At 40.7% G+C, this 26,741-nt stretch overlaps 1 protein-coding gene across 1 annotated transcript; it reads left to right on the plus strand.

Annotated features, from left to right (window-relative positions):
* The first annotated feature begins 24,218 nt into the window (after positions 1 to 24,218).
* LOC121140874 (growth-regulated alpha protein) lies at positions 24,219 to 26,167 on the plus strand. Its single transcript, XM_040747387.1, has 4 exons — positions 24,219 to 24,477; positions 24,570 to 24,693; positions 24,812 to 24,895; positions 25,564 to 26,167. The coding sequence occupies exons 1-4, from the start codon at positions 24,399 to 24,401 to the stop codon at positions 25,577 to 25,579; spliced, it is 303 nt and encodes a 100-aa protein (XP_040603321.1). The 5' UTR covers positions 24,219 to 24,398; the 3' UTR covers positions 25,580 to 26,167.
* The last annotated feature ends 574 nt before the right edge of the window (positions 26,168 to 26,741 follow it).

Genomic DNA, 26,741 nt, shown 5'->3' on the forward strand with positions numbered 1-26,741 from the left:
GACTACAAATATTTGGCTTGGAGAGCCCTTGGAGTTGTCCATACAATATCTAATTCATTTGGCTGATATTTAGTGTTCTGATTTGCTTCTCAGTTGCTGTGACAAAACTATAACCAGAAAATCTTTCAATCACTATAGATGGAGAAAACAAGACATACCATGATAAAACCAGATTTAAACAATATATATGCACAAATCCAATCCTACAGAAAGTTTTAGAAGGAAAACTCTAACCCAAGGAAGTGATCTACAACCAGAAAAACATAGGCAATAGATAATACCACTTTACCAACAGCCAAAAGAAACAAGTGGTGTAAATCCACACACAATTCCATCACCACAAACAAATCCAAAACAAACAAGAATGAACAGTCAATGGTCATTAATATCCCTCAATATTAATGGTTTTAATTTGCCTATAAAAAGACACAGGCTAACAGAATGGATATGAAGATATAATACATCCTTCTGCTGCATACAAGAAACACACCTCAGCTTCAAAGACAGACATTACCTCAGAGTTAAGGGTTGGGAAAAGATTGTCCAATAAAACAGACACAAGAAACAAGTGGGGGTAGTAATCCTAAAATCTAACAAATTATACTTAAAACTAAAATCATTCAAAAGAGATGAAGGAGGTTATTTCATATTCATCACAGGAGAAATCCATTAAGATGAAGTCTCAATTCTGAAAATCTATGCCCCAAATAGAAAGACATCCAAATTTGTAAAAAAAAAAAAAAACTTCAAATCACACATAAAATCTCACACACTTATAGTGGGAGATTTCAATATGCCACTCTCACCACTAGACAGGACCACCAGACAGAAACTTAACAAAGAAACAAAGGAACTAATAGAAGTCATGACCCACTTGGGTTTAACAGTCACCTATAGAACATTCCATCCAAATACAAAAGAATATACCTTCTTCTCAGTACCACATGGAACCTTCTGTAAAATCAATGGCATACTTCGCAACATTAACAGGTACAAAAAGTTGGAATTACTCCTTCTTTCTTATCATACCACCATGCTTTAAAGTTAGAATTCAACAGCAATACAAGTTGCAGAAAACCTACAAACTCATGGAAATTGAACAATGCACAATTGTCCCATTCCTGGGTCAGGAAGAAATAAAAAAAAGAAATTAAAGACTTCTGAAAAATCAATAAGAATTAAGACACAACATACCCAAACTTATGGGACACTTTGAAAGCAGTGCTAAGAGGAAAGTTCATAGCAATAAGTGCCCACATGAAGAAACTGAAGAATAGGCGCACTAGTGAATTAACAGCACAACTGAAAGCTCTAGAGCAAAAAGAAGCAAACTCACACCGGAGTAGTGGACGCCAGGAAATTGAGGGCTGAAATCAATAATGTAGAAACTAGGGAAACTTTGCAAAGAATCAATGTAACAAAGAGTTGGTTCTACAAGAAAATCAACGAGATAGACTAACCTTTATCCAAAGGAAAGAAAAGACAGAGAATGAGCATGCAAATTAATAAAATCAGAAATGAAAAGGGGGATGTAACAACTGACAGGAAATCCAGAGAATCATCAGGTCTTACCTTAAAAACCCGTACTCCTCAAACATCAAAAATATAAAGGAAATGGAAAATTTCCTGGATAGATATCACATACCAAAATTAAATCAAGAACAGATAAGCAATTTAGATAGACCTAATGAAATAGAAGCAGTCATCAAAAGCCTCTCCCCCCCAAAAAATACAGCCCAGGGCTAGATGACTTTCATTGCAGAATTCTACCAGAAATTCAAAGAACAGCTAATACCAATTCTCTTCAAAGTATTACTCACAAAAGACGCAGAAGAGTCATTGCCAAACTCTTTTTACAAGGCTTCAACAACCTTGTTACCTAAGCCACACAATGACAAAACTAAGGAGGAGAACTACAGACCAGTATTCCTCATGAACATTGAAGCATAAATACTTAGTAAAATTCTGGCAAATTGAATCTAAGAACAAATCAGAAAAATCATCCTCCATGATCAAGTAGGCTTCATCCCAGGGATGCAGGGATGATTCAACATATGAAAATCTATCAATGAAATCCACCATATAAACAAACTGAGAAAGAAAAGTCACATGATCATATCACTAAATGCTGAAAAAGTCTTTCACAAAATCCAGCACCCCTTCATTATAAAGTCTTGGAGAGATCAGAGATAACAGGAACATGACTAAACATAAAAGCAATATATAGCAAACCAACAGCCAACATCAAACTAAATGGAGAGAAACTCAATGCAATTCCACTAAAATCAGGAAAAAGACAAGGCTGTCCACTCTCTCCTTACATTTTCAATATTGTACTTGAAGTTTTAGCTAGAGTAATAAGACAACAAAAGGTTATCAAGGTATACAAATTGGAAAAGAAGAAGTCAAATTTTCACTATTTGTGGATGATGTTATAGTTTACGTAAGTGACCTGAAAAACAGGAATTCCTGCAGCTGATAAACACCTTCGGCTATAGGATACAAGATTAACCAAAAAAAAAAAAATAGTAGCCCTACTATATGCAGAAGATAAATGGGCTGAGAAACAAATCAGAGAAACATCACCCTTTTCATTTGACAAAAACAACATAAAATACCGTGGGGGTAATGCTAAGCAAACAAGTGAAAGACCTGTATAAATATAAAGACTTTGAGTCTTTAAAGAAAGAAATTAGATACCAGAAAATGAAAAGATCTCCCTTGCTCTTGGATAGGTAGAATCCATGTAGTAAAAATGGGAATATTGCCAAAAGAAATCTACAGATTCAATGCAATCCTCATCAAAATACTGGCACAATTCTTCATACACATTGAAAGAACAATTCTCAACATTATATGGAAAAACAGAAGACACAGGATAGCCAAAACATCCCTGTACAATAAAGGAACTTCCAGAGGCATTATCATCCCTGACATCAAGCTCAATTATAGGGCTATAATGCTGAAAAAAGCTTGGTATTAGCACAAAAATAGACAGGTAGCCCAATGGAATCGAATTGAAAACCCTGAACTTGACCCACACACTTTTGAACACCTGTGTTTTGACAAAGAAGCAAAAATTATACAATGGTAAAAAGAAAGCATCTTCAAAAAATGGTACTGGAATAACTAGATGCTGTCATGTAGAAGACTGCAATAGATCCATATCTATCACCATGCACAAAACTGAAGTCCCAATGGATCAAAGACCCCAACATATATCCAGCCACACTGAACCTCTTAGAAGAGAAAGTAGGTGGTATCCTCGAGTGAGTTGGTACAGGAGACTGCTTTCTGAACATAACACCAGTGGCACAGACACTGATATCAACAATTAATAAATGGGACCTCCTGAAACTGTGAAGCTTCTGGAAGGCAAAGGACACAGTAAACATGACAAAATGGCAGCCCACAGAATGGGAAAAGATCTTCACCAACCCCACATCTGAGAGATGGCTAATTTCCAAAATATACAAAGAACTCAAGAAGTTAGTCACCAAAACACCAAATAATCAAATTTAAAAGTGGGGTACAGAACTAAATAGAGAATTCTCAACAAAAGAATCTGAAATGGATATAAGACACATAAAAAAGTGCCCAATATCATTAGCCATCAGGGAAACGCAAATGAAAACAACTCTGAGATACCATCTTACTCCTGTCAGAATGGTTAAAACAAAAAACACCAAGGACAGTTTATGCTGGAGAGGATGTGGAGAAAGGGGAACACTCCTCCACTGCTGGTGGAAGGGCTAACTTGTAAAGCCACTTTGGAAGACAGTATGAAGATTCCTCAGAAAAATGGGAATCAGTCTACCACAAGATTCAGCAATTCCATGCTTAGGCATATACCCAAAAGATGCACATTCATACAACAAGGACATCTGTTCAACAATGTTGACAGCAGCATTATTTGTAATAGCTTGAAAGCAACCTGGATGCCTCTCAGCTGAAGAAGGGATGGAGAAAATGTGGTACATTCACACAATGGAGAACCACTCAGCTGAAAAAAGCAATGGAATCTTGAGATTTCCAGGCAAATTGATGGCACTAGAAGAAACCCTCCTGAGTGAGGTAACCCAGTCACAAAAAGACAAACATAGCATGTAGTCACTCATATATGGATTTTAGACATAGAGCAAAGAATTACCAGCCTACAATCCACACCACCAGAGAAGCTAGGAAACGAGAAGGACCCTAAGAGAGACATACATGGTCCCCCAGAGAAGGGGAAAGTGACAAGATCTCCTGAACTAATTAGGAGCCTGTGGAGAGGGGAGAGGGACTTAGAAGATAGTGAAGGGGAGAAATGGGGGGTAGATGAGGACATAAGAGAGCAGGAAAATCGAGTAGGGAAGAATAGAGGAGAGCAAGAAAAGAGGTACCATAATAGACAGATTTCAAAGAGAAATCTGGCACTAGGGAAACGTCCAGAGATCTACAAGGATGACCCCAACTAACAATCTAAGCAATAGTCCAGAGGGTACCTTAAATGCCCTTCCCCGATAATGAGATTGATTACTACCTTATATGCCACCGTAGAGCCTTCATCTAGTAGCTGATGGAAGCAGAAGCAGATACCCACAGCTAAACAGTGAGGTGAACTCTGGAATCCAGTTGCAGAGAGGGAGGAGTGATGAGCAACGGGGTCAAGGCCAGGCTGGAGAAACTCATAGAAACAGCTGACCTGAACAAGGGGTAGCACATGGAGCCCAGACTGATAGCTGGGAAATCAGTATAGGACTGTTCCAGATCCCCTGAACGAGGATGTCAGTTTGGAAGTCTGGTTAATCTGTGGGGACTCTGGTAGTGGATCAGTATTCATCCCTAGTACACAAATGGACTTTGGGAGCTCACTCCACATAGAGGGATAGTCTCTCAGCCTAGACACATGGGGGAGGGTCTAGACCCTGCTGCAAATGATATGACAGACTTTGAAGATTCCTCCATGGAAGGCCTTACCCTCCCTGGGGAACAGAAAGGGGATGGGATAGGGGGTCAGTGGGAGGTCAGGGAAGGAGGAGAGGAAGAGGCAATAGAGACTGACTTGTAAAACAAGCTTGATTATAATTTAAATAAAACATAGAGAAGAAAAAAAGAAAAATTCCACAAGAAAATATAAAGTGCTGTAATGATGATGTACAATTCATTGTACAGAAAAACAAGCTTGTTTCTAATTGAAATGAAAAAAGGGAGAAAATGTAGAACTCTCAGCTTCTTCTCCAGAACTATGTCTACCTACATGCTGTCATATTTCTGGCACTGTGGCAATGATGAACTAAACCTCGGAAACCATTAAGCCAGTCCCAATTCAATGTTTTGCTCTATGAGTTTCTGTGGCCATGGTGTCTCTACAGAGCAATAGAAATCCTTACTATGCTACCATTCTCCCTCCTTCACTTTGCCTTGCAAATTCTTCTTTGTATGGTATAGGCCAGTGGTTCTCAACCTTCCTAATGCTACAGGCCCTTTAATATGGTTCCTCATATCCTGACCTCTAACCATAAGATTTTCGTTGCTGCTTTATAACTGTAATTTTGCTACTGTTATGAATCGTAATATGAATATCTATGTTTTCTGATGGTTTGACACCTGTGAAAGGGTTGCTCTACCCTCTAAGTGGGTCTCTGTTAACATGTTTAGAACCACTGAATAGGCCCTTCATTTTAGGGCATGATAGAACCCATGCATCCTTTAGTATCCAATCTAGGCAGCTTCTTTATCTTAACAATTTCTGAAAATTCTTTTTTTAAGCCCCATCCTCCTGTCTTCTCCCATATAGGTAAAGATAACAAGGACTGTTTTTCTCAGCCTAAGAGGCCCTCCTTAGACTACTATCCTAGTCTTACACGACTACCTGGAGATTTTCTTCTTAACAATGGGGGCTGAAACCCACTCCTCTAATATTGTAGAGAACATTCAAGAAATCTCTGCTGAATAGTCGCCCATAGTCATTCTGGCTCAGCAGTCAAGAGTTCCTTTTCTTGGCTTAGTTCTAACCTCAGCGTTCCCGGCCCATGACTCACAAATTCCTGAACAAAGTAATGAATTGACACAGCTATGAAGCTCTGTCCACACATGGGATTTCCCAGGGAGTTCAAAATCTCCCTTTAAAATCCCTTTGCCCAAGCATTTCCACCATGGATGGGTCCACAGAAAAAGAATAACAGAGATAACAATGCACTGCTACTCTGAAGATAAACTAGAATACTTCACAAAGAAACCTGCCTCAAGGATATGCAAAAGAAAACATAAATGATATTCAGCTCACAAATTTGATGAATTCAAACGCATCATGCAAATTTTCACAGAGTAGATGTTCGAAGGATTTGGGTACAGATTAAAAATACAGATGAATATCTCTATGACCGGATCAAAATTTTGGATTAGTGCCAAGAAGATAAAACTATCTCTTGGAGCATAAGCCATCAAAAGTATTACTTAAAGGCATTGGTGATATAGTTATGATTCATCAGTCCAACATTCATCACTGTTACTAGTTACTCAGGTCAGGTCCTAACCTAAACAGGAGGATGAGTGTCTATATCATTTAAGCAACAATGGTCAATCAAGCAGATGAGAACTTCAAGACAGTAATAGGTTCAGGTACCATAAAGAAAATCAACCACTTGGTAGTGAGAGCCTTTGCCAAAGCCTTGTGAGGGGAGCTAGGTATGGTGTCATGGGTTTTTATAAAATATTCTGAAGGCCTACATTTTAATCAAGCTGTTTAGAACTGCTTTGTTTCCCTCTCACTTCCACTTCCTGTCTTGGCTCTTTTGCTGTTGATTGATGCTGGTGTAGCTGTAAGCACTTTTGCATTCTGGCTAAGGGGAAGTTGAGTGCAGCCAACTTTAGCGTATGGTTAGTGATGTTTATTGGTTGGCAGTCACATTCTGGATGGTTCTGTTGTATTAGCCATCCTTGTGGGAATACCTTTTACAAATATTCTCTCAGCTTCCTGATGCAGGAAGTCAGAAGTCTCTGAGGCATCCATACCAACATGGCACAGCACAAAGCTAGAAGACAGTCTAGGGGAGGATCTCCCAATTAGCAGGGTACAGAGTTATACAGAGAGAGTTAAGCATACTTCAGTCCTAAACAAAACAAATCATTTCAAAATGTGTTCTAAAGAATCAGTGATTTTAGTTATTAATGTCCATGCATGTTTCTGTATGGGATATACCAGAACGTCAGTGTTGGTAGAACATGCACTTTCAAGACAGAAGTGTGAAGTTATGTTTTAGTGTATATCTGATGATATACTAAAACACTGACCAAAAGCAACTTGGGGGAGTAAAGGGTTTATTTCAACCTACAAGTGATATAGTCCATCACTGAGAAGACTCAGCAAAAAGTTGAAGCAGGAACCGAGGAAGAGCTCTACTTACTTGATAGCTCACTCCAAAATGCATACTTACCTAGATTTTTTTTTACATAACCTATTCTGGACTACCTGCCCAGAATACTGCTATTTACAGTGGTCTGCGCCCTTATACATCAATTAACCAACAAGACAAGTCAGTCCTCCACAGACATTCCCACTGGCTAATCTCATCTGGGTGAACTCTCAATTCAGATTGCCTTCTCAGTTGGCCTTCTTAGGCTATATCAAGTTCACAGTTAAAGCTGACTAGAAGAAGTTTCAAGCTTCATGTATCCAACTATTTATAATGGCTAATGTTTCACCAATAAAATATAATAATTGAAATTCACACCATTATTTCATAAAAGAATTTCGTATGAACTACAGGTTAATAAGGACTAAAGAGGAGATGAAAAACTTTGGAATATTGTGCTGTCTGAAACAAAAGGAAGATATTCTCACAGCTAGTGGGTTCCTATTTCCATCAAAACAAGGTACATCTAGACCAAGAGAGCTCTTATTAGCTGGCGTGGCCAACAACTATGCAAGGATATGTACATCAACATTAGGAAAAATCAGATTTGAATTGACAGCTGTCATGGAAGGTCATCATTTTAATAACTGGGAACAGAAGAAGGCTGACTATAATACACTTTTCTCATATTAGTGTGTTGAGCTCCAACTACAAAAACTCTTAATTCCTCCAAAAGAATAACTACGACAGATATTTTTCAAACAATAAAGGTTAAGTAGACATCACAAAATAATAAACAAGTTGTTTTTTTCCATTCTTTGAATAGGAAATTACCTCAAAATTACTTTTACATGAAGAAGAAATCAAGAATATGTAACCAAATCTGTGCAGTCTTTTTAAGGATCGAATATCAGTTTCCTAATGCATAAAATAATTCCCAATATAAACATGCATTGGAGGTCATTTTGTGGATATTATCTCCTGGTCATCTTTTGTTCTAAGGCGGAACACTCATCGACAGGGATCGTGCTGTTCTCGCTCACAGCTAAGTCTTGTTCTCCATTTTTAGGTCATAGTTAGCTAAAATGTAGACTCAGTTAATAGTAGTTACATTTACAGTGCCATAGAAATTCAATTATATTTTCACATTAAAACATCATGATTTTTTGCTAGCTTTAGATCTATTTAAAATACTATTAAACCATGAACAGGATTTCTATTATGGGCAAGCTTATATTAAAAAGACACCGAGGTAACTTAAACGTGGTTTTATAAGAGATGAGATCTGAAGAAAGATCTTCCGCGGCTACCTCTCTCTACTCCCATTGTCTTCTTTTGTTTCAGGGCAAGTGGCACTCAATAAGAACATCCAGTGGGCAAGTGGCCAGCTGAACACACTAGTGCCTCCGTTTGTTGCATGTGATTTAGGACAACATCTTGGAACAACATGTGCCCCATCTATACAGTGCCCTTCCCTTGTGAGTTTGGTGTGAGAGTCAGATGAACTCATTCTTAAGAAAAATCACATTCCTCACTGCCCAGAGCAGATACTCCACATATATTTCAATTCCCACTCTCTTGGCAGCTATTATTCCTTCTTCTGCAGCCTGAAAACCCACACCATATGAATATTAATAATTTTTCACATGGCAAATAGAACTTTCGTAATCGTAATAATCAAAACAGTTAGACATTTTCACAGTTTCTGGTAAAGCAGATGCCATAGCCCATCTGAGGTCATGCTTTTCAGTCATTTGTAGACTCTAGGTGCCCGTTATCCATTCTCACCCCTTTGGTCACTTGAGCAGTGGTACAGGCAGCCAGCAAGCAATTCATTTTAGAAAGACGCAGTATGCCAAGCCCATGAATTATTACGTGAGCCTGGGACATTTCAACAGATGAGCTTAAGGTAACATTTAATATGACAGGAGGAAATGGCTCTGTTTTTCGCCAAATTCCCTCCTTCCCAAAACAGGTCTACATCCAGTTCTAGTGACTCACATGACTACCTCCAGGCACTTTTCGTGTCTAGAGTTCTGGAAAACACTTAGCCCTAAAGTGAAGAAATCACTATAGAGCAAAATATTCTGAAATCAAAATGTCACTGAAAACAGGTTATGTGTTTACCACATACATTACCCTGTTTTCTGTTACTTTAATGAAATGGCCAAGACTAGATACTTTGTAAAGAGTGTTATATAACTCATAGTCTGCAGACTGAAAGCTCAAACCTTATTGTACTGCCTGAGGATGCTCCCAGCCTCATTGCCTAATGGATAATGACACCATGCCAGACAGGTACGTAAGAGAGTTTACAGGGCGGGGCAAGACACCAGCAGACAGGCCCTGTGAGAATCATGTTAAGCCCCTCTGAGGGCAGATTGGCAGTGGCCTAAGACATTTCCACTGGTTCTCACCTCTTAAAAGATATTAGAGTATGAAACTTTCCAGCGTGAGTTTCTGGGAGAGTCATTCAACCTCTATCTAAACCACAGCACTATGTTTTCAGAACAACGTGTAGTGGGATACATTCAGGGCAAAAAGTATGCAAAGTCAACTTTGTAATTATATCAAAAAGTAGTTATGAAGTATTATCTTCCTCAGTCTTACATTCTGCTATCCAATTAAAGTGTCATCTTCAAAATTACAACAATAACAACAAAAGAAACATCTAGTGAAGAAAAGTTAAACCTATCACATTTACTCAATGAGAAGACTTGAACAAAGCTTTGTGTCTTGATGGATGTCAAGGAGCTGGGCTCAAAAGGCTTCAAGAATCTGTCAAGGCAGGAATTAACTGGAACTGGGCACAAGTGCTGACATGACACCTTTGGGGTTGGTGGATAACGGAAAATAGGGTCTTGATGGGAAGACTGGCAGCCCAGTTTTTGCCTGACATGGGAGGTGTTAAACAAAAACCACAAACTGATGGCAAGGATAAACCCATATACAAGAATTTCCTGAGGCCAGCAGTAAAGGTGTTCGCTGAAGTACCATTTTGTTTCTTTGTAAGACTTTTCCTGGAACAAAATGTTGTCATGCTGACACAGACAGTAGCAGTCTGTGAAGATGTCTCCAGGAAGTAGGGAATTTGTCTATAGGTTTTGTGCCTAGAACAGTGCATGGGACTAGATTCATAGACATTCCTGCATCATTCCCAGATACATCAGACACAGATGGTTAATTGGATTAATTGTTTTTTCTTCTAAATCACACATTCCCTATTCCCTTAGGATCTTTTAAACTATCTGCAAATGCATAGTGTACTTCTGGGGCACACCACCTTCATCTGCTGCTCAGAAAATAGTGTGTTCTGGGGGTGACTCAGAGAACTGGTCACCAAGAATCTTCAGTTGGTATCCATTAATCATTATTTGTAGGAGAGTGCCATGTCTCTCCAGCCTCAAGACAAGTAGCAAAAGATGCCCCGTTGTTAATGATCTCCCAGCAGAAACCCTTTGTCCTTCAGCATTTCCTCCTAGAGCAGTGATTCTCAACCTTGGTGACCCTGAATCATAAAACTATTTTTTTGCTCAGTCTAGATACATGAGGGAGGGCCTTAGACCTGCCTCAATGTGATGTGCCAAACTTTGTTGGCTTCTCATAGGAAGACTTAACCTCTCTGAGGAGTGAATAGGGGTGGGGTGGAAGGAAGGTGGGGAGAGAAGGAGGAGGGGAGGGAGTGAGAACTAGGATTGAACTGGGATGGTATGTAAAATGAGAAGAGATTGTTTTAAAATAAAAAAAATCGTTGCTACTTCATATGTGTCATTCTGCTTCTGTTGTGAATTGTAATGAAACTATCTGTGTTTTCCGGTGGCCTTAGGTGACCCTTGTGAGAGGATCGTTCTGTTGGACCCCCAAGGGGGATGTGACCCCCGGGTTGAGAATCATTGTCCTAGATGCTGCCCCTTGGTTTAAATGGAAAAGAGAAAATAGTTTTCCAGGATCTGCTTTATGAGAACAAATGCCTAAGCATCTTTGGTGTGTGACAGCTGCCTCAGTGGTAAAGTCAGAAAAAACAATCACGAGTGGGAAACAGAAAGCAACTAAAGGGACTCAGTAGGGAACAATGGGGTAGAGGACAGGGCTTGTGTTATGAGGAGTTAGAGACAAGAGTGCATTGCTAGGTCAGCTCTCAAAAAATGATAAAAAATTAAATAAAAGCCCAGATGTGGGGCATTTGCATATTTTGTGGTGTAAATGCTTCTACCATGACTAAAATTTTGTTACCAACACTTGATAAGGACTGAAAATTTTTCCATAATTTAGCAATCAGTTTTGGCGCGAGTAAGCTGGCCAGATGCCACGAAGTGCTTTCTGGCCAACTGCTTACTCCATGATGCCCCTGGGATTATGACTCTTTCCTTGGTTACAATGTTTTCCTAGTATTATCTCCTTAAAGATACCATCACTACATTTTGCTTGAGAGAATTGATATTCATGCCCTATTATTCACAAGCGAGTTTTCCCAGTGAGAGACTGAAGCAAGTGAAGTGGATCTCTCCTGTGACAGGCACCTCTGTGAGTCCTAGTCACATCTGGGAATTTAGCCTTTCTGTGTATCTTCTAGAAGGAACACTAAAAGCTACTCTCTAAAGTAAGCTAACAGCATCCAAATGTTAGGCACCCCCTACACACACACACACACACACACACACACACACACACACACACACACACACACGGAAATATTTGTCATTTGCCACTAAGAAGTAGCCTTCCAGAATTATTTTTTACGTGGCATTTGCATAAAATGATGATGGACCTGACTTTACAAGCGAGGAAAACTATTTGTTGGCTTCCTGTTGACCTCCTCTGCATCCTAGGTCAGGCTATCTCTCCTCCTGCTTCGTCTGTAGCTCCTTTTAGCTACCTCACAGCAGCAGAGCTTGCCTGAAAGGTAATTAATTACATTCGGCAACATATGCTCTGTGACTGCGTAGCAGCCTGAATTTTGAAACGTAATCTTATTTGGCAACATTTCAGTTTGTTGAGTCATAATCCTGACAAGTAGCTACAACTCATGAAGCAGCATTTCCTTGGGGAGAACACGAGAGCCGGAAGTGTGGCTGAGTTAGTTTGGTGCGTGATGCACTAAGCACTTCCGCCCCAGCCTCATTATACAAGTTTCCTCTCTGCTCAGATCAGCCCCGGTTCCCATGATTCCAATGCAAAGATCAGAGTTTCCAGACCTCACGCCAAGACTTCACAATCTGGACTGCCTGGGTTTCCACTTTCTCCTGATACATTGGAGTGTCCACTCAGTGAAATGACAACAGCTGGTGGCAGTTAATCCATGAGCAGTTAGCCACTTCTTACATTATTGATAACAGCAATTCGGGAAATGAATTTCCAGTCATTGAAATTCCCATCTCTTCAGGCTGGAGAGCTGACTCTGGTGATCACGAGTGTGGGAGAGCTGTCCCTGCCCCTCACTGACCGCAACACATGGGGGAGTGAACCCTGGGCAGCAGCACTCTAGAGCTGAACCTGTTGGCAGGGGTACAGGTGAGCTAGCCCTGAGGGCTTGAGATCAGGAGACATGACCCTGCCTCATGTGATGGCGTGGGTGAGGGAAAGAAGCCCCATCCCCAACCCTTGCCACCTGCATCAGGCAGGAGAGCTGGCCTTGGGGATACAAGAGAGGGAGAACGGGCTCTGCACCTCACCAACTGCAGCACTCGGGAGAGCAGGCTTTGCACCTTGCCGGGGCAAAACAGTAAAGCTGACCCTGGTTGTGTGGATGCCAGTGAGGCAGCCCTGAGTGTGGCAACAGAGAACTGGCCCTGCTGCTTATTTTCTGCAGAGGATTAGGTGGCCCAGGGCAATGCTGGAGAGCTCACGCTAGTGGTGAACTGCTGGAGCACGTGAAGAGGCCGGGCCTGCAGATCAAAAACTACAGGATCTCTACGACACAAGGCAACAACAGGATATTCAAGAGGAGTCCCATTGAGGGCCTACTATCAAGGGTGAAGCAGATGCCAGAGGCCGCAAATCAGACCGATCAATGACTCATTGCAATGCACACTTACAAATGAAGATGTGTGGACTAAAGGGCTCACAGTGCGGGGCTCCCTGCTTCACACTACAGCTTCTGCATCAAGACTTCTGTTTGCTTCCTTGTTTTTCTTGTTAAATTTTATTCTGTTTTGGGGAGGAGGTTGCAATGTCATAGGGCAGAAATGAAGGGGCAGGGAGATGAGTAGGATCAATGTGCACAATGTGAAATCCACAAAAAAATCAATACAATTTTTTTAAATTCCCATCTCTTAGGATATGAACCATTATAATTAGTTACGGAAGAAACTTGCTTGACACCAGACAAAATTAACTGTCTTAGAACAAATGAGAAGAAGAGTGCATTAGGTTCTTAAACTACAAAAATACATACACACATATAGAATACATACGTGGAAAATAAAACAATACTGGCTTCCCTTTAACTCTGTGTATGGCTTTCTCATCTAGAGTCTTAAGCATTGAAAATGCTTTATCTATATACCATTTCAAAATAAGTGAGAATTCTCTCAATTTATAATTGAGAAAGCTCAAGATCCCACAACAGAGGAAATCTGCTTGGTTTCCAACCTCTTGATGTTTTATACTACTCATATAGGCAAATGACATGTAGATAATTCCTTCTCTGACCTACCAACAAGAGATCTTAGTCTTGGAGAATAGGGATTGCCTGTAGGTCAAGGAATAGTTAGGGCTACAGCAAAAGGGGAAGTATACTGAAGTCTGACTACCGGCCATTGCACTGTTAGAGAATACTTCATCATCTTGTATGCGTGGACTGCATGCAAGGAGTAGGCCAGAGTCATATTACAAAGAATGGACCATTATTTCTCAAAGAGCTTTACTCCTGATGAAATTTCCCTTTATTTTTTGCCCCTAATGCCACAAGAAGCATTCTGTTAAAATACGAATTTGATATTATGACTCACCTATGTTGTATTCTGCTGTGTACAGCATAGGACCTAAATCTCTTAATGTGCTGTATGCATTGCTCTTCTAACCTGTAAACTGATATATATTGAGTCTCTGTAATAAATAAAAATGTTTCAATAAGAAAAAACTGTAGCATGTTCATTCACACACAACCTCAGCTCCGTCATGGATATAAAATCATAAAAAAGGGGATGTGACTTTTCTAAGTGATGTTGATAATATTTTTAATTGTCATGTTTAATTATAAACACTCTGGCTTGTTGAATGTCTTTAAAAAAGTCAAAATCAGCACAAAATGTTGCGTTAACATACAAGTATTTTCACTGATTTATTTATTCTCTGTCTTTTACTCTCTCTCTCTCTCTCTCTCTCTCTGTGTGTGTGGTGTGTGCAGGTGATATGATGGCCAGAAAATGGTGTAAGATGTAAGATTTCCCTGGAGTGACAGGCGGTTGTGAAACATCCCATGTGGGTGTTGGAAACCATGCTCTGTTCCCCTGAAAGAGCAGCGAGTGTTCATAATCACTTAGGCATACCTCCGTGCTCAAAATTGATGGAATTTTAATTTTACATAGGAGGCAGAGGGGTACAATGGTAAGGTATAATAATTTTTACTTTTTTTCTTTATCCCTCTTTTGTGTCTGCCAGAAGAAATATCCTTAGTTAGATAATATAATAAATGAACATGCCCCAACTGACCAAAAGATTCAAACAAACTTTGCTAAGTCAACCAGTGCTGGTGCTAGGTTGATCTTTTATTTCTGCCGCTAACATTGTCAAACTGCCACCACTATCAGCAAGAACATCAGGAGCAGGCATTCCTGCCCGGAAAAGGCCAGATTGTGCAGCAATTTACTGTAGTTCTCTGCTGTGCAAACTTGTAGGGAATGATGAAATCAGAATATCATGTGCTTCAATTTACTACTTTTTTTCTTCCTGACTGGAACTATTCAGCAAAGCAAGCCCAGAACTGACAGCTTGTATATGCCACAGCCTTGTTTAATGAAACACAATCATTGAATGGATGGTTTTGTTTCAAGATTGTTTTTTCTTCTTCTTCTTCTGCCTCAAGTGATTAGTTTATGCATTCAAACATGTATGTAAAATGCAAAAGTAGCACAAAACAATACTTAAGTGAACAATACACAATGCATTGTGATGTAATCACTAAAAAGCAATGCTAGCCTATCGTGTGCTATTCTGCTATATGTAAAGATTGGTATAACCCACACAAATTATTTCAGGAAGCTCTAATGTGGATTATGACCTATGATTACAAAGTATTGATCTGGGATCTTCTTGATGACAAAGCCAAGCTTTGTCAGTCTATCTTGAGATTCCCTTTTTAGTAGTGCCTTCTACTTTGAGATCCAGGAAAGAAAGGTAGGATCCATTGACTAGCTAGCCCCTTCACATATGCTTATGTTCAATCTTAATTTCAGCTATTGACCTGGTGTTGGGCATTCCTAATAATTTCAGAGTTGAAGCATTTGGTGTGCAATGGTAAAAATAAACAATAGAATTCTCTAATCTTGTTTCTGTTGCTATAATAGACTACCACAGACTTATAGATTGAAAGAAATTGCCTCTTATGCTCTGGTTGGCCAAACATTATAAGGTGGTGAAGAAACAAGTGAACAGGTTAGGCAGAGAGAGGAAGAAAACTGTTCCAACGCATCCTTTCACCAGCCAGCCGCCTCTGTGCCTGTGGCAACCAACCTACTTCTGAAATAACAGCATTAATTCATTTCCTCAGGTGGCACTTGATGACCTAAGCGCCTCCATAAGTCTTCCCCACCCCCTGCCCCCAACACTGTTACAGAGAGAATTAAATTTCAAAAGGAGCTTGGAGGGAGACATCTGAAACCTAGCAGAGTGTCTTCTCTGGGCTGCTGGTACTCTGGAAGACTACTGTTGTTTCTCTCTCTCTCTCTCTCTCTCTCTCACACACACACACACACACACACACACACACACACACATTTTTGTATAGGTTCCTAGAACAAACAGGATAGATTAAAAGCAAAAGCAAAACCAAGGAGAAAAAAAAATCACAGACTTGATACAGATTCTTCATTGTGGCCTTTCCTTCCAGTTACTGCTTTTCCTGTCTAGTCAAAGATTGACTTGAAGCCCAGGAGCTGAGTCAATCTTGGATTTGAATCTAACTACTGAGCCTAGTACAATGTATTTTACACAATGGGCAAGTATCCTGAAAACTATCAAAGATGACATTATGGGAAGCCCAGGCACTGCCGTGATCAAGAATTGCCACCTAGTAAGTAAATATTCCCCTTTCCTTCCCCTTGATGTTTTGCCACAGAATATATATTTAGAATATAGCAGCCACAATCCCTGTGTCAACCAACAAGACCCTACTAAGGAACCCAGGCACACAAAACTTTTTCTTTTTTTTTTAATTTAAATTAAAAACAATCATATTTTACATACCAATTCCAGTTTCCTCTCCCTCCTGTCCTCCCATTCCCCCCACCAACTCCCATCCCACCCATCATCCCCTCCCCGAGCATGGTGAGGCCTTGCATGGGGAGGGCATCAAAGTCTATCACATCATTTGGGGCAGGGCCTAGGTGCTCTCCCGTGTATATTGACTAAGAGAGTATCCCTTCATAGGAAAGGGGCTCCCAAAGTCCATGTGTTAACTTAAGGTTGGTGCTACAGTCAGCCATGAAAAATTAACATAATGAATAGAAATGCATTTCATACACAATCAAATGGAAAAAGCCCACAGACTGTGGAACACTGCCTTTGTGATTTCCTGAAGTGTTGAGAACATCTGGTAATAGAAGCTGCCTTAATTCTTTTCATTAGCAAAAAGGCAAAAGATAACCATACTACATCACTATGCCCTGTTTATCTCTTCTTTGGGTGTCAGACCAGAGACTGGTAGTAGCCTTGTTGAGTTTTGTGGGGGTAACTGCAAAACTTGGAGGCAAAGGAGTTGTTGAGTATCAACAGAGTCAGTGCTATCATGGTGCAGTTATCTATTACCCAACTGGCTAGTCCTCTTCTATTACGTAATTGGAAGCACCACCATCCCAACCCCAGAAGATTTGTCTCTACATCTGTTGCAATTATTTGCTTACTTTATCAATCTGCTCCTCTAGAAGAGCAAACACTGAGTGCCCCAGTATAGCTTGCATCTAAGAAAGTGCTGTTCCCCAGTAGATGTTAAAACAAACAAACAAAGAAAACCCACATTTTTAAATGTTAGTCGTAGGCAGGAAAAGAGTGTGGTCCAAAGAGTATTTGAGGGAGGAGGTTATTTGGCTAAGAATTAACTCTTAGGGCTAATACCACTAATTATCTTCTTGAAGGACAATCTGGGTACATTAGGAAGTACAGGGTGGCTTTCTTCCCTAGTGTTCAGAACTCAGGACTCAGTGGTTCTGGGTCCATGTCACAAAAATTCCAAGGACAAATTTCATAGACACGGGGTGAGTTATAGGATGTTTTAATTATAGAAAGTAAGGTTAAGTAGAAAGAGTAAATATTTGTGTCATAAAGCAGTTCCCCTGAGAGCAAGGATTACCACTGATGGTGCTTCAGGAAAAGAGAGAAGCCATTGAGCTGGTCATCTAGGAACTTTTCATAGGACTTATGGCAGAAATGGACAGAAACTAGGGTAATTTCTGTTGAAATCAGTTAGCTCTCTGGGCTGTTGTGAGCCCAACCATACTCAATAGAGGGCCCTCACTTGAGGTTTACTCCTGTGCCCTGTCCCAGCTAGTAAGATGACCATGTACTACTCAAAACCCCTTTTTTCCATCTCTGAGTTCTATCTTGTTAGGTGCTATCTTTTGACTGACTACTAGCCCTGAATCTTCACTGGTGCTGTCAACGTCATCTTTGCAGACACTGCTGCTTGTTAAACTGTGCTTTTTCTGTTCTCATTATTACACGGCCAGATTATAGATTTATCTCAGAGGGAGCTAAATCCTTCATGGCTACCAAGATGTAGCTGCAGTCTTTCTTGTCTGTCCCAGATCCTAGTCCATTGGACAGTCTAGGTGGTCTCTTCTCTACAGTAGTTGAATGCTTCTTGTTAGGTACCATCTTTACTCAAGGTCTGTCAGTCATGCTAAGCTGCATTCCACTGAGATACATGAAAGGGCTACAGTGCTTTGCACATGTTCCTCAAGGAAGGGGGCTTCTGAGAAGTCAATACAGCTCAGCCCTGTCCTTGTCACCTGTTTGGTGGTCTCATACCAATTGCAAGCCCTTTGATTTCTCATCCCTAGTGTTCCCAACTCACCTTTCAAACCCTAACATTTCCTGTTCACTCTAGCATCTACTCACAATGTATCATTATGACAGCCACAACCCAGTTTCCATTTCTTGTAAAGAAGCTTGCAGTCATGATCCTTGCCCATTGTACCACCAACAACAGCAATATTTCTCATATATATAGTGTGGAACTTCCGTATATGGTTTATAATTGACTCTCCCTCTTACTGTTTTCTAACACATTTACCATAAAACTTTACTACCTGATTCTCATGGTTGTTTTTTTTTAACCTCATATACTTAAGAAACTTTGGAGGACTCCTAAGCTAGTCTTCAAGAAGCAGAGCCCCACTGTAGACATAATCATCTCTAGAAAGTGCCATCTAAGAACACAGACATTAAAAAGACTTTTTACCCATGACCTTTTTCCTTCTGACTGTAGAACTTACATGCTTATAGATAAATGTGTTAAACATAGAGAACTAGTAATTTCTCAAAGATTCAATATTTTCTCTTATTGTTTCCCATCTTATTCATTCACCTTTTGGCACAGCCTGGACATATAGGTAGTTTTTGCTGCGTTGTTTTTTTCCCTATGGATTATTGTAACTCTTTCTCATTCCCCCATCTTTATCCTGTTTCTATACTCATATTACACAATAATATTGTAAATGAAATTATGTGAATTGACATAAGTTTTTTACATCAATAAATATAATATAATATGATGCAGTATAATATAATGCCTTCTGATCCTAGTTGGGCATTCTGAGATCTTGCAATCCTTTTTATCATTAATCTTCACTACCTTTGTACCTTCAGAACTGTTTTCCCAAACCCTAGTCACTCCTCTGGAGCACACAGCCTTTTATTATGGGCTGTGATCACTCAGTAAATAACCCGCCCTCCTTTTTTAGTACAAGAATTCCTAAACTCACCTCCTTTCATCCTCAGCATCTCCATGGCTTTTTTTGTTTGTTTGTTTGTTTGTTTTGTTTTTTCAAGACAGGGTTTCTCTGTATTGTTTTGGAGGCTGTCCTGGAACTCACTCTGTAGACCAGACCAGGCTGGCCTCAAACTCACAGAGATCCACCTGCCTTTGCCTCCTAAGTGCTGGGATTAAAGGTGTGTGCCACCAACACCCGGCTGGCTTTTGTTTTTTACATTAAAAAATTACTTCCCCATAACTCAGGGGCTAAATAAAAAGTCAACAAAACCAATTAATCTCAACAAATTTATTTGTTACTTATTCCCTTCATTTTTAATTATTCTGCTTAATTTTGTCATGACAAAATGTCCATAAAATCCATCACAAAAATGTACATCTTAGTGATATTTGTAGTCTTTTTATATGATCACCACAGCCTTCCATTTCCAGAATGCCTTCAACCAATAAACTGAAACCCTATGTCTAGTTGATAATTCCCAGGACTGGCAAGATGGCTCAGTGGGTAAAGTATTTTCTGTACAAGCAATAAGACCTAAGTTTACATCCCCAGCACCAAAATAAAAGTTACTAGTGACTATATGCATATTTCTGTTGTTCCAGCCCTGTGGAGATCTGGAGACAGGCAATCCCAGGGATCCATAAGCCAGTCAGTCTAGCCAAAACAATGGGTTCATGAGGAGAGTGACACAAAATTAAGGTGGAAAAGCAATTGAGGAAAACATCCCAGTATCAACCATAGTTCACACACACACACACACACACACACACACACGAGCGTGCACATACACCCTCCACCTATGTACATATGAGTACACCCCCACTAAAACTAATAACTTTCATGTCTCTGTCCCTTGGCAACCACTATTGTATCTTCTGTATTTATCTTTGTATTTATGTCATTCCTTTTATTGAATGGAATGTATAACAGGTTATTCTTAGTTTCAGTAATTTCATATTTTATTGTTTTGCTTTAGCTGACAACTCTTTCAATAACCTTTACATTCAAGGATGCCTTACAAATATCACCTGATTGCATTTTTAAAAGAGTCCTATGGAGAATATTTTTAAGATTTTAAAAATATTGAAAATGTTTTAAGTTGACTGAAAATTGTTAGGGTGTAGAATAGGCAAATTATAGAACAAAACAGACATACAAAAATTATAATGAAGTGTTATGTGGCCCAAGAAAAAATATAGTAAGCTAAATGTCTAACATTCTATTTCCCAGATCTAGCAATGAGTAGTGGCCACCACCATGTCATCTCCTAGCAACCTATAGACTTCCTTGTTGTCCATCTTTGTTTACTCAACACCATCACTATCACCATCACCATCACCCACAAACTTTTCATTTTACTTATGGTTATTTGATAAGATTTCAATCACCTGTACCCAGATGATGCCTTAATAATCCAAGTATCAATATATTAATGAGAGTTGCATGAGAATACACATGAGGAAAATGCAAATGATGATGTTACAGTTGGGATGTCTGCTTCAAAACACATATAGAAGTTTTTCTGTCATTACAATGGTACTAAGAAACAGGGCCTTTAAGGCATAACTAAATCAAGAGGTTTCTGATATAACAGAGGAATTAAAACCATTAGTGGGAAGTAGGCTAGTTACAGCTGGAACAGGTGAGTTTGGCATCAAATGTCCCCCACAACACCCTGAGTATTCCTGTGTCTGGTAGGTCATGAGGGTTTTCCTCTGTGTTAGTTCTGTCAATAGGAAGTATCTCAAAAGCAGTGTCAAAACTGCAGGTTTGCACTGGGCCAGCTTGGTAGTCCCAGCAGACAGCAAGCATCTCCTACTGACATAGGCCTAGATAAGAAAAGAGATGGACACTGCCTGGTGCCATACGCTTCCCTGTAATGTTCAGAAGTGAAGTCATCACTTCAACCCTATGGGCTAATGGTGGCAAAGGTGAGAATTTCCATTGGGTAAACCAAACTCTAAATTAAAACAAGGGGAAAGGCTGGTGTAAGAAGATGCAAATGGAGACTGGAGATTGAAAAACTTAGAGATTGTAAATGGAGGTTAACACTAATAATTAACTGAGTTCTCTTAGACAGGGTGATCTCTAGTAACACATTCAACATCTTCATTTTATCCCTCCAATGTAGATGGAAGTTTCTGTCCTACTGGGTCCTACAGCCCTTTATTCCCAAACAAACACACAGAGGCTTATATTAATTATAAACCATTTGGCTGATGACTCAGGCTTCTTATTGGCTAGGTCTATCTTAATTATTTCTATTAATCTGTGTATCTCCATGTGGTCTTGGCTTACTGGAGACTGCCAGAGTCTCTTGCTTCCTCACCAACTACATGACTGCTCTTTCTCGACTCCCTTCCTCCCTCTTCCTCTTCCAAGCCTAGTCTGGTAGCCCTATGTATACTTCCTGCCTGACTACATCCTGCCTGCCCATTGGCTGAAACAGCTATATTCATCCACCAATAAGAGAAACATATTCACAGCACACTGAAAGACATCCCCTATCTCTCCACAATAAAGCAATTATACAATAAACTATGAATGTCAGAGAATGGTGGAAGCTATGCCAGAAAAGTCATTAAGGTAAGTGAAGGTAGAGTTGAACCTCCTCCTTCATTCATGGTGCCTGCATAGCTCAGTGCTCAGTGTAGACAAGTTGTCTGTAGAGCTCAGTGACTTGTCAGAACATATACTTTAATATGGAAGATACAATAAAAGTCCCCATGAATAATGGAACATAATTGACTGGACTTCTATTAGACCTTTAAGGTTTATTTTTTAATTATGTGTATGAATGCGGATTTGTACATGAGTACAGATACCTGCTAAGGTTAGAGGCATTAGATGCCTTGCCTCTGGCACTGGAGCTACAGGTGACTATGAGATGCCTCATATGAGTGCTGGCAGCTGAGACTGGCTCCTTTGCAAGAGCAGCACATGCTCTTAGCTGCTAAGCCATTTTTCTCCTGCCCCTATGAGCCTCTGTTTTTTAGAAATGACTTCACTAAGTTAGTTGAAATGTGATTTGCAACTGGTACATGTACAGTGACATTCCTCAAATAGCGAAACAAGGAGGAATTCTCTTATCACACTTGGTTTCACAACACTGTTACTCTTAGAAAATTTGGAAGCAGGTTTAGGGCTTGGTGAAGGACTCTTTTTATTCCAGATGGCTACCCACTCCCTTGCAGTGTACTCTGGGAAGGAGGGAGTTGGTGCTTAGACTCAGTACAGAAAGGTCTCTGAATGCCTGTAGGGGCTTCAATCCAATTCAACCCTACTATGTGGGCCCAATCCAATTCAATCCTACTATGAATACTGTACCTTCATGATCCCATCTCTATCTGACTATCTTCCTAAGTTCCACACCCTAATACTATCACATCGGCGCTTGGAGCCTTGGCATGGGGAAGTGGTGGCAACCATCAGTTAAGTTGTAGAACATGACTTCCACTTCATTTATTCAGTAACTATTTTCAAAATGCTTCAAAAGTCCCCATGTTCTACAGATGCTGACAGACACACTCCATCGTGGTATCGACTTTGTGGGGGTAAATATTGCCATTTGCTCTCTTTGAAAGATGAGAAGCCTGGGCTAAGAGATGCTGAATAAATTGCCAATGATCTTTCAGTGGGTATGTGTTGTAGCTGGGCGTTTGGCTCTGAAAACACTACCAAAGTTCTCTGTGACTCCACATCTGGAGAACATCCATCCAGGCTTCCTGCTGCTTCCCGGTTTCCCTCCCTGAAGTGTGGAATCAGTGGTGCTCACCTGGCATCTACAGTCAAATGCCAACAATGGCAACAAAAGGAACATGAAACTGATGTGAAGGCTGCAGTCTCTGAAATGGTTTGAATAGAGTTACAAACATGTCAACAACTCTCTGTCAAGTCCGGTGTGGTGCCTTCTGCATCTGAGAAGCACTTGGAAAGTGGAGGCAGGAACTATCAATAGATAGCTCTAGGTCAGTCTGGGCTATATCAGAAAATGATGATGATGATGATGATGATGATGATAGTAATAAACTTTCTGAAACTCAATCTCATACTGCAGATAGATTCAGATGACATGGAAATACACTTGTACCAATAAGCTAATATACATCTTATAAAATCATAGTCCTTTGCATTTAACCATTCCCTCACAGCTTTCCTGTGGACTTTCCACACAGCAGTGCAGTGATGCTTCAGAATCCTCTGGAGTTTGGAAGTTCCCACGTTCAAAAGACAAAGAGGTGACCCTGTAGTGTTCTAAAAGAAACAGGGAGCTAATCTTCCTCCTCTCCCTCCTGCCATGCCTCACTGAGAAAAAACAAAAACAAAAACGCAGGCCAAATGCAATTTATTTGATACACAAAAATAGCAGGAAAAAGCAAACGTCCTCGCATGGAATAGGAGACCACAGATATATTCGTAAAGAGTGCGTTCATCTCAGACATGAACGGAATCTGCAAAACTCAAAAGACAGGAGAAGCTGCCACCGCCCCTCCCCCCGGCCCCCATGGCAGTAGTCCCAACCGAAATCCTAAAAGGAGCAGTGCTCACGAGTACATAATGAATGTGACACACCACTCCCTAAGCTTTGGGGTCCCTAGAGTCCCACCGCTCCTCCCTGAACCGTCACTTCTCCAGCAAAGCTCGTCACTCCCTCCCCTTTGGGACTTTGGAACAAAAGGCAAAAATCCCAGAGTCCAATCCTTGCGAGTGGAGCAAGGGGCGGAGATACGTCCTTTCCGGTTGTGGGGAAAACACCCTGAGCTCCGGGAATTTCCCTGGCCCGGGGCTCGGGCTTTTCCAGGCACCATGCATAAAAGGGACTTGTGGAGCCCCAGAACCCCAGATCGCACCTCAGTGCCTCCAGCCAGCACCTCAACTCCAGACTCCAGCCACACTCCTATCCAGCGCCATGGCTCCAGCCACCCGTTCACTCCTCCGTGCCTCTCTGCTGTTGCTGCTGCTTCTGGCCACCAGCCGCCAGGCTACAGGTAGGACCCGCTACTGCCATCCTGGGGGAAGCCTCCAGTGGGCTCAGTTGCCCACTGCCACAGTCCCGCTGACCCAGTGTCTTCTCTCACAGGGGCTCCTGTTGCCAACGAGCTGCGCTGTCAGTGCCTGCAGACCATGACAGGGGTTCACCTCAAGAACATCCAAAGCTTGAAAGTGACGCCCCCAGGACCCCACTGCACCCAAACTGAAGTCATGTGAGTGTCTCGCAGCGCAGCTTCTGCCCCTTCCACAGTGGCCCAAATCCTCCTGCAATCCCCATAGGCATCCTAGTGGGACTTCCTGCCTCATGTGGGTCCATCCTTCTCTCTGCAGAGCCACTCTCAAGAATGGTCAGGAAGCTTGCCTTAACCCTGAAGCACCCATGGTTCAGAAGATTGTCCAAAAGATGCTAAAGAGGTGAGTTGTGATTTATGTTTGTACTTGTGATTGGAGTCATGGGTCAGAGTACTGGCATCCAGCTGCCGAACATTATATCAGGGAAAGTCTGTGTTTACATGAAGGTCAGAAAAGCTGTGGTTATTACTTTCCTAGTTGACTTGAGGTCATTGACTGGCTCTGATGCTAGAGAACTGTCACCGCACTCAAACACCTCCACACAAATGGATGGTGGCGGTGGGTTCCTAAAAGATGAAGTAGAAGTGGCCGGTGACTATGAATTCCCTTAAGGAGCTGGAAAACCGGATCCTTGGCAAAGTGTGCCTCTTAGCCTTTTTGATGCAGAAGGGAGCTTTTGGCAGTGAAATTTCCCTAAGTGCAAGGCTAAGTACTCTGTGTGCAGGTTACATAATTTCTTGAACTTAAGCCGAGTAAGAGAGCTAATAACAGCTACATTAGAGGGCTCCCTGTGTGAGAGTAAAGTCACATTTGAAAATTAACCCATTGTGATGTAGTCTGGCATTTTTCAAGCCATATGGTTGACTCCACGGGAACCCAAGTTCTCATCTGTCCAGAGCTCTGTGTACAGGGGTAGACATGTAGAAATCCCTCCTAGATCCTCGGGGACTGGGGTGAGAGAGGGTGACTTTGATGACTACTTGTAATAGTGACTCTTTTTCCCACTGCAGCGGAGTCCACAAGTGACGGAGAAAGAAGTAAGATTTCCATGTTGGCGCACCTGTGATCTCTGGCTTCTGGCAACACTGGCTTAACACATTTTACACTTTCTTACAAGAACCCTATTTATTTATGTATTTATTTATTTCACAAAGCTTGTGTATTTTATTTTACTTTAATATTTAGCGATGTGGACGTGTTTCATCAATGGTAGTTCAGTTCTGATTGTTCAGTTTGAAGACGGTAGGCTTAAAATATCTCAGTAAACTGATATTTATTGGGAGACCATCAAGTGTCAGCCTCTGGGATAGAAGGATGTGGGGTGGAGAAGAAGCAGAGAGATGAGAGCATATGATCATGTTTTGTATTGGGTGAGGGAATGTGTGCGAACCTACATTTGAATGTTTTGAAAAGAATGTCAGTTATTTATTGAAAGTCATCTTTCATATTAATGGTCAACACTAATGTGTTGAAGTTTCCCTTGGACATTTTATGTCTACTTTGTAGGGCATACTGCCCTGTTATAGTCTTTAACCATTGTTTCTCTTTGTCTTGTGACAGAGGAGTTCAAAGAACTGTTACAAATGAAATAAAAATAAAAGTCTTAACAAAAAATATCATGGGTGCTTTTGTTTTATTCTTCTTGACATCCCTGGTTTATATTTAATCCTGTGCCTGTGCTGGCTGGCATTTCTCGTGACTTTTGCCTGCTTGGGAAGGAAAAAGCACATTTTACCCTCCCCAACCTCCTTGATAATTCTAGTTTTATATAAAACATTACTGTTTTCTACTCTAACCAGTTTTCTACTCAAAAGTAGTTCCTTTGTTTATTTTAAACATTTTCCTGTCCTTTATTTTTGAGAGAGGGAATCATGCTATGCCACCTAAGCTGGCTTTGAACTCCCAGTCTTCCTGTTGCAGTCTCCTGGTAACCCCTGCTGTGATTGCAGAGACACAGAGCAGGCACACCTGGCTCTACAGAAATTCTTGACAAATTTTAACAATGGTGCTTTTTCAATCCTTTTGGTAAATGGGTCTTCCAAACTGCAATTATCTTTCTCTTTTAATGAGATGGGTGGACAGAAATGAAAAGTTGATCTTTCTAAGGACTTTAAAGCCCTTTGCCATTAGTAGTTCTAATAATAGTCCACACTGTGAGATAAAATACATGCTTTAAGGAAGCAGAATC

The sequence above is a fragment of the Mesocricetus auratus genome, unplaced genomic scaffold (assembly GCF_017639785.1).
Source record: "Mesocricetus auratus isolate SY011 unplaced genomic scaffold, BCM_Maur_2.0 Super-Scaffold_100006, whole genome shotgun sequence".
In the NCBI taxonomy this organism is placed as follows: domain Eukaryota; kingdom Metazoa; phylum Chordata; class Mammalia; order Rodentia; family Cricetidae; genus Mesocricetus; species Mesocricetus auratus.

Bases quoted from the DNA above. Each gene is read 5' to 3' on its own strand.
- LOC121140874 (XM_040747387.1), top strand. From the start codon at position 24,399: ATGGCTCCAGCCACCCGTTCACTCCTCCGTGCCTCTCTGCTGTTGCTG. The intron at 24,478-24,569 runs GTAGGACCCGCT...CTTCTCTCACAG, and splicing joins CACCAGCCGCCAGGCTACAG to GGGCTCCTGTTGCCAACGAG. The intron at 24,694-24,811 runs GTGAGTGTCTCG...TTCTCTCTGCAG, and splicing joins TGCACCCAAACTGAAGTCAT to AGCCACTCTCAAGAATGGTC.